The following is a 7,539-nucleotide window of genomic DNA, read 5'->3' as shown; positions in this document are numbered from 1 at the left end:
TTTCCTACTCCTCCACAAGCCTGCAGCACTCAGAGACAGACTCAGAGCTCCCCCCAGGGAGGAAGAGGAGGCAGCGCAGGGACAGGAGCAAGAGGCACTGGGCTGCCAGCACATCATCCCATGAGCCCCCAGTGTTACCTCCCACCAGCAGCTGGGGGTCTTCACCAGAGACCCCAAACCTCCCAGCTAGGGCTGAGAGCCACGAGAGCACAGGTAGAGGCACTTTGCTTCCAGGTTTTATTGTCCAGGGGGGTTGTGCCCCTCCATGGGGCAGAAAAACTTCCAGTCCCACCAGTGAGACCAGACTGGTAATGAGGGCAAGCCCTTTTGTGGTGATAGGAGCGTGCCATGGGGGCAGAAGACAGAGCCTGGGATGATGAAAGAGACAAGGAAAAACATCACCTACATGAGGATACCATGGGATTAGGCCCTGAATCCCCAAACAGGCCAAACCAGTCCCAAAAACCAGCCAAGCCGTGACAAGGTTCAGGAGAATCTGGGAGCTCAGAGGGTTCGCAACTGACATGAATTCCCAGAGCTCAGCTCTCACCACTCCCAGCTGACTCCTGGCCTTACTGAGCACACCAAACGATACAAACTTAAATGTCTACTGTTACTAGCACTATCAAACCCACCACTAAACCATGTCCCTAAGCACCACATCTACACATTTTTTGAATACTTCCAAGTATTCCACCACTTCCAAGTGATTCCACCACTTCCTTGGGCACCCTTTCAGCAAAGAAATATTCCCCAATATCCAATCTAAACCTCACCTAGCACAACTTGAGGCTGTTCCCTCTTGTCCTATCATTAGTTATCTGGGAGAAAAGACCAACCCCCACCTGGCTATGACCTCCTTTCAGGTAGTGGTGGAGAGCAGTAAGATCCCCCCCTCACACTCACATCCAAGGGCTGGATGCTCTGCTGCTTCCCATCACACCTCCTTGGCCCTCTTCTTGTAGTGCACCTCGGGGAGGCTCCTCAGGCGCTCGGCTGCCTGCAGGGCACAGCACAAGGGACAGCCATGGGCTGTCACACCCTGGCACACAACCCCCTGGTTCCCCCCAATCCCCCTGGGCTGCACTCACCTGCTCTGGGGTGAGGTCCCTCTGCGCCTGTGCCAGCATCTCGTATCCCACCATGAACTTGCGGACGGTGGCAGAGCGCAGCAGCGGCGGGTAGTAGTGGGCATGGAGCTGCCAGTGCCTGCAGTCCTCCTCCAGGTAGGGGCCTGTGGGGGCTCCTGCCAGGCATAGAGGCACCTCGTGAGCCGCAGGGAGGGGACAGGGATGCGATGAGAGGATTGTGGAGCCACACCACTCACCATGCCAGCCCATGGAGTAGGGGAAGGAGACTTCGAAGAGGTTGTCGTACTTGATGAGCAGCCTCTGCATGATGGAGGCCAGGTCTGCAGAAAAGTGAAGTGATTCACACCCCGAGCTGGCCAGCAGCTTGCCAGGTGTGCAGTGGGGTCACCCGCAGCACCTCTCCCTGGGTGGACACCAGTGACAGGCAGGAGGGATGCACTTGGTAATTCCTGCCCCTCCCCACTCATGCAGGGAGCCCAAGCAATGCAGCAGGAGAAGCCCCCCACAAAAGCAGGGAACAGCCTGTGCTTCATCACCAAAGGACACCAGCAGTGCTGGTTGTGCCCAAACAACTAGCTCTCATCCTAACAAAACAGGGATGCCATTCCCCTCCTCGGCTAAGCCTGGCAGCCCCCACCCCAAGGACATAAGCCTTCCACCACCATCACAGCTGCCCCCTAACAAAGGTCAAGCCCAAAGGACATGGGATGGGTTACAACAAGGCTCAGAGCCACTTACTGTCCCTCTCGCTGTCACTGAGGTCCTGGAGGCGGCAGACGTGGCGGCGGGGTAGCAGCAGGGTCTGGTAGGGCCAGGTAGCCCAGTATGGCACCACAACCAGCCAGTCTGCATTCTCCACCACCAGCCGTTCCTGCAGGGCACAAAGCCATGGAATCAACTAGGCTGGAAAAGACCTTTGAGATCATCAAGTCCAATCTATGACCTAACATCGCCTTATCAACTAAACCATGGCACTGAGTGCCACATCCAGTCTTTTTGACTCCACCACCTCCTGGGCAGTCCACTCCAATGCCCAATCACTCTTTCAGTGAAGATTTTTTTCCTAACGTCCAGCCTAAACTTCCCCTGGTGCAGCTTATGACTGTGTCCTCTTGTCCTGTCCCTGGCTGCCTAGGAGAGACCAACCCCCACCTGACTACAACCTCCTTTCAGGGAGTTGTGGAGAGTGACAAGGTCTCCCCTGAGCCTCCTTTTTTCCAGGTTAAACACCCTCAGCTGCTCTTCATAGGGCTTGAGTCCCAAATCCTTCACCAGCCTTGCTGCCCTTCTCCAAATGCATTCGAGCACTTCAACATCCTTCCTAAACTGGGGGCCCAATACTGGACACAGTATTTAAGGTGCGGCTTCACCAGTGCCAAGTACAAGGGAAGAATTACTTCCCTGCTCCTGCTGGCTACACTATTCCACTATTCCTAATACAGGCCAGGATGCCATTGGCCTTCTTGGCCCCCTGGGCACACTGCTGGTTCATGTCCAGTCGGCCGTGGACCAACACCCCCAAGCCCCTTTCTGCCCGGCCGCTGTCCAGCCACTCTGTCCCCAGGCTGTAGCACTGCAGGGGGTTGTTACACACAGCACTTGATGGGGACATACACAGTCCCAATGCCCCAGGGCACTGCTGGGCACTCCCAGGACCCAGCTCCTGGGGGCTGGGGAGCCCACCCTGGCACACACCCAGCTCCCAGGGAGGGGATACGGACAAAATCCACGCCTTCACCTTTCGGCGAGCCTCCTGCTCAGCGTACTCCAGCAGCATGGGCACGCCATGCTGGCTCAGGTGCTGGCGCTGGGTCCGGTCCTCCAGGCGCGCCTCGTTCGGGAGGAAGCTGCTGGCCCACACCTGGGAGGGACATTGGGACACAGGACTAAGGTACCCCTCACTTGCAGGGGCACCCCTAGTCACGCTGCCCATCTGCAGGTCCCTGCTGCCACCAGGTGGAGAGTCTTGCATGCGGCAGCCACAAGGGACAGTCCAGTCCCCAGGAGGGGAGGGGACAGGACACACACAGGGGTATTACTCATTGCAAAAAGCTTCTGGACCAGGGCAGGGGGGTTGCCGTTCACATCTGCCCTCGGGGTTTATAGTAGGGTCACCACAGGGACTTGTAGTTTAGCCAGGTCACAGGTGGGACAGCCTCACCTGACAGTGGGGGTGCGGGTTGGAGCAGCCCATCATCGCTCCCTTGTTCTCGAAGATCTGTGAGAGAAGGAAGAGGTGCAGCCAGCAGGTCCAAACCACAGGGCCCCCACTACAGGTCGTCTTGGTGTCTCCAGCACAGCAGAGGGAAGCAACTCACAGGAGAACAGAGCCTCACAGCCACATGGAAACGCTCAGCAGGGCACAAAGTAGGGACAGGAGACCCACACACAGCTAAGATGGTCCTAATGCCAGGTGCTGTCAGAGTACCCAGCACTGGCCTCCCATCTCCACCCACGAAAGAGCAGCCCCCACCAGCCCCACACCTGCACCCAGGGGTAGGAAGCACCCAGCTCGGTTGCCAGCTCTGCCCACGCATCGACGACAGCCCGGATCTCTGGCAGGGACATGAGGGGCAGCGTCAGGTCCGACCAGGGGTGGAAGCACATCACCTTGCTGTGGAGGAAACACGCATAGCCGTGACTACGGGTGTCTCCACAGACCCGCAAGGCCTTGCTGGGTGCAGTGGGACAAGGGACAGGGACAAGACCCCCAGAATGACCCCACCTGAGCAGGTGTGTACAGAATAGGTACCACATGAGGGGACCAGTCCCAGTCCAGCACAGGTTTTCAACAAATTGTGTCCCAAACCCGCTGGAGCCATGGAAGTACTTACCACACACCCCGGGCTGGGGCAGCTTGAAACAAGGGGTGATCACTGTCATCTGGGGAAGGACAGAGGGTGGGCAGGGAGAAGGTGCTGGGCCAGCACCCAAGCCTCTCCAGGCCACCCTGCAGCAGCCCCAGGACCCAAGTCTGGGGGTCCCAAGCACCTTGCTCTGTTCCCCAAAGTTACCAGGCTCTGGAGCATCAGGCTGCAGTGCAGGGAAGTCATTTGGGAAGACGAAAGTACCCTCATACTGGGGGTTCACCTGCCGGAGTGAGAGACGGGATGAGTGTAGGAAGGGGTGGCAGGGAGAGCCCGGGCCCCTGTGTCCCTGGTGGTACCTCGCCGTTGGCCCGGGTGGCCCCGGGGCAGAGGGGGTTGTTGGGGTCCCAGCGGGGCACATCCTCGGGGGGCGGCTTCTCCAGCTGACCCTGCCAAGGCCGCTTCACCCGGTGGGCCGACACCAGCACCCAGTCGTCCCGCAGCGGGTTGTATCGAGCGTGCTGGTGCTCTGCGGGGAGCGAGAGCAGCGGGCCGTCAGGCGCAGACCCCCCCGGCAAAGGAGGCGCACGCTCCCCACCCACCGCGCCCCCTCAAGCGGCAAGCAAGACGGTCCACACTCCGCTTTATGCCCTCCCTCAGCTTCACCCCTCCGTCCCTGTCCCAGCCCGGGAGCCCTGCTGCTCTGGACGGGGAGGATCCCCGCAGCTCCCGCTTCCCAGGGTCGTGCTGGGCTCCGCCGGGAGTCTGGAGGGAGGGATGGGGGAAGGCAGCCCCATCCGTACCGCTAGCGCGGAAGCGGCCACCCCCCTCCTCCGCCCCCGCCGGCGATGGCTCCATGCCGCCGCACTCCCGGAAACCCGGCGGGACCGGCCCCTTCCAGCCTCCCGCCCCGCCCCGCCGCGCCGGCGCAGCCGCCCGGGCCGTGCGTGGCGTGGCCGCGGCGGGGGCGGTCCCGGCCCGGGTCCCGCTCCCGGTGCCGGGGGCGGCGGAGCGCGGGATGGGCGCGGCGTGGGGGCGGCGGGCGCTGCGGGCCGGGCTGGCGCTGGGCGCGCTGGCGCTGGTGCTGCAGGGGCTGCGGGGGTGGCTGGCGGCCAAGCGGTACGAGTTCACCCCCGCCGAGATCGCACAGCTCGCCCGGCACCACGCGGGTACGCGCCGCCCGGGGGGACGCGGAGGGGCGGCGGGGAGCGGGGCCGAGGAGGGATGGCGGTGGGGATGGGGTTGGGGATGGAGAAAGGAGCCGGGGACGTGGCGGGGAGCTCCGGCCTGGGCTGGAGGAGGGAGCCGTAGCGGGGACGAAGGTCCGAGGAGAGTCCGGTACAGGGGGGCCGGGATCATGGCGGGAATGGGGCTGGGGTCAGGGAAGGGCGGGGAGCTGGGTCTGCGCAGCAAGACTGGGACAGGGAGGGGATCGGTACCGGGGAACAGCAACAGGGAACGCGGGGGTAGCGGGGTGGAAGATAGGACTGGAGCAAAGGAGGGATGGGGACCAGGACAGCGGCATCACTCAACCTGTTTGGGGCTGAAGCCCCGGGTGGGTCAGGCGTGGGGCTTCAGAAGACGGCTGTCCCCATAGGGCACAGGGGGTTTGGTCGGGGCTGCGTGTCACCGGGACAGGGGCACTGTCACCTTGCTTGGGTCTCCCATATTGCCCAGCACCTGGAATGGGCCAGAGGACTGGAGCATTCGGTGCTGCTTGTCTTCCGTCACCATCCAGGGAGGCGATGGTCAACGGGAACTGAGGTCCCTAGGCAGACCTCTCCAAGGGTGTGCTGGGATGCTGTAGCTGTACAGGGGATTCGGGGAGGGGGTGGTCGGAAGAGCTTTTTCTGTGCCAGGGACTTACAGTGACCCTGGGTGCTGCAGGGCTGGACCATGAGCTGGCTTTCTCCAAGATCATTGTGGAGCTGCGAAAGAAGCACCCGGGCCACATCCTGCCAGACGAGGACCTGCAGTGGGTGTTCGTGAATGCAGGCGGGTGGATGGGCTCCATGTGCCTGCTCCATGCCTCACTCACCGAGTACGTGCTGCTCTTCGGGACAGCTGTCGACACTGGGGGACACTCTGGTAAGCAGGGGGACAGGGCTGGTGGGCAGGGGAGTTCTCTGAGCTCTTCCTACTCCGCTCTTTCAGGTGCAGCTGGCCATTGTGTGCCCAGCACAGGGAGCCCACTGCTTCACTACTTGTATGGAGTGAATGATGCTGGCAAACACTCTCTGCGTGGGGACCAGCCCCCATGGTGTCCTGCAGCATCTGCAGGTCCCTGTTTGTGATACGCCGTGTGGCCAGGACTCTCCGCATCCAGCTGGCAGGCGATGGCAGACATCTCATCTCCCAGTGCTTCAGGAGGGAGCAAATGCCAAAGAAGTTGGCAATAATGGGGCTTAAGGACACCAACCAGCCCTGGCTGGTGGTGTGTGGACAGTGGGGGTCCAGAGCCATCAGCGCTTCTTGGTATATTGAGGCACTGGGGCTGCTGTCCTGACCCCCAGAGGCCTGCTCCATAATTCAGACCTGGGCTCCTGTGCTGTCCCTGGCAGGGAGACGCTGAGCTAGTGTTGTCTGTCCTCCCATAGGTCGCTACTGGGCAGATATTTCTGACACCATCATCTCTGGGACATTCCGGCAATGGAAGGAGGGGACCACCAGAAGTGAGATCTACTATCCAGGTAAGTGCAGCAGTATGGTGCCCTGCAGGTTGCACCCATGCCTTTGGGGCACAGTCAGTTGCTGTCATAGAAGCCCTTCCTTTGAGCTGACAGAAGCCAAGAGCTCAGGATAGGGCAGTTTGGGTCCCCAGTGGCACATCCCAGGATCTCAGTGGGTGGCAGTAAGAGAAAAGTGAGCAAAGCTGGGGTGGGGTTGGAAGGCTCAACCCTGCAGGTCCCAATCCCATGTTTCCCATTTGGGTGTGATGTGGAGCAGCCACTGGGAGCCATGCTGGTTGTGTGTTTTGGCAGGGGACACCATCATGCACCAGGCGGGAGAGGCCACGTCAGTGCAGTGGAGCGCAGGCACCTGGATGGTGGAGTACGGCCGGGGCTTCATCCCCTCCACACTCGCCTTCGCCCTGGCTGACACTCTCTTCAGCACTCAGGACTTCGTCACCCTCTTCTACACCCTGCGTGTCTACGCCAAGGGCCTGCTCCTGGAAGCCAATGCCTTCTTTAGCACCTTTGGGTGCTGAGCCCATCTCACCAGGGTGCCCTGCCAAGCCCAGTTGGCTCCTTTCCTTCCAGCCTTTTTCTCTTCCTCCCCGAGCCCAGGTTCTAGCAGAGGCAGCAGGAGATCCCCTGTGCCTTCCCCAAATTGTTCTGTCCTTTCCCCACAGGCCAACAGGGTGCCAGGACAGAGGGACCTCGGCAGTCACAGCAACACAGACCGCCAGTTCTCTTTACTACCTGTCTGTCCCTCCTTTCTATCGGAGTCACGTCCTGCTTTTCCATCCCTCGGGGCTGGAGTGGCCTTGCAGTGTACAAACACCCCTGTGTGCCCTCAGCATGCAGCAGGAGAGAAGCTGGAACTGGCTGTCCCCAGGCCCCAAAAGATTTCGTCAGCTCCTGAGACATCAGGGGGGATGATGCTGCCCTCAGGGCACAGGGTGGACCAGACCAGAGCAC

General features: G+C 61.0%; 2 protein-coding genes across 2 annotated transcripts; one reads left to right on the top strand and one right to left on the bottom strand.

Moving 5' to 3' along the window:
- Positions 1 to 223: 223 nt before the first annotated feature.
- GALT (galactose-1-phosphate uridylyltransferase) lies at positions 224 to 4,783 on the bottom strand. The gene is made up of 12 exons (XM_069001395.1): positions 4,702 to 4,783; positions 4,258 to 4,427; positions 4,106 to 4,181; positions 3,926 to 3,974; positions 3,576 to 3,705; positions 3,253 to 3,309; positions 2,830 to 2,952; positions 1,830 to 1,962; positions 1,328 to 1,411; positions 1,092 to 1,246; positions 907 to 1,000; positions 224 to 368 (listed from the first exon to the last, which is right to left on the bottom strand). The coding sequence occupies exons 1-11, from the start codon at positions 4,754 to 4,756 to the stop codon at positions 938 to 940; spliced, it is 1,095 nt and encodes a 364-aa protein (XP_068857496.1). The 5' UTR covers positions 4,757 to 4,783; the 3' UTR covers positions 224 to 368; positions 907 to 937.
- Positions 4,755 to 7,198, top strand: SIGMAR1 (sigma non-opioid intracellular receptor 1). The gene is made up of 4 exons (XM_069001396.1): positions 4,755 to 5,067; positions 5,786 to 5,986; positions 6,496 to 6,588; positions 6,880 to 7,198. The coding sequence occupies exons 1-4, from the start codon at positions 4,755 to 4,757 to the stop codon at positions 7,104 to 7,106; spliced, it is 834 nt and encodes a 277-aa protein (XP_068857497.1). The 3' UTR covers positions 7,107 to 7,198.
- The last annotated feature ends 341 nt before the right edge of the window (positions 7,199 to 7,539 follow it).

This window comes from Aphelocoma coerulescens (genome assembly GCF_041296385.1).
Source record: "Aphelocoma coerulescens isolate FSJ_1873_10779 chromosome Z unlocalized genomic scaffold, UR_Acoe_1.0 ChrZ, whole genome shotgun sequence".
Lineage (NCBI taxonomy): Eukaryota > Metazoa > Chordata > Aves > Passeriformes > Corvidae > Aphelocoma > Aphelocoma coerulescens.
The sequence above is the reverse complement of the archived record's forward strand: the minus strand, read 5'-3'. Positions and strand labels throughout refer to the sequence as shown.

Excerpts from the sequence above, each read along its gene's own strand:
- SIGMAR1 (XM_069001396.1), top strand. The coding sequence starts at position 4,755 with ATGCCGCCGCACTCCCGGAAACCCGGCGGGACCGGCCCCTTCCAGCCT. Across the intron at positions 5,068-5,785 it reads GCTCGCCCGGCACCACGCGG|GGCTGGACCATGAGCTGGCT; the intron begins GTACGCGCCGCC and ends TGGGTGCTGCAG. Across the intron at positions 5,987-6,495 it reads CGACACTGGGGGACACTCTG|GTCGCTACTGGGCAGATATT; the intron begins GTAAGCAGGGGG and ends GTCCTCCCATAG.
- GALT (XM_069001395.1), bottom strand. The coding sequence starts at position 4,756 with ATGGAGCCATCGCCGGCGGGGGCGGAGGAGGGGGGTGGCCGCTTCCGC. Across the intron at positions 3,975-4,105 it reads GCCTGATGCTCCAGAGCCTG|ATGACAGTGATCACCCCTTG; the intron begins GTAACTTTGGGG and ends GTCCTTCCCCAG. Across the intron at positions 3,310-3,575 it reads CTTCCTACCCCTGGGTGCAG|ATCTTCGAGAACAAGGGAGC; the intron begins GTGTGGGGCTGG and ends CTTCTCTCACAG.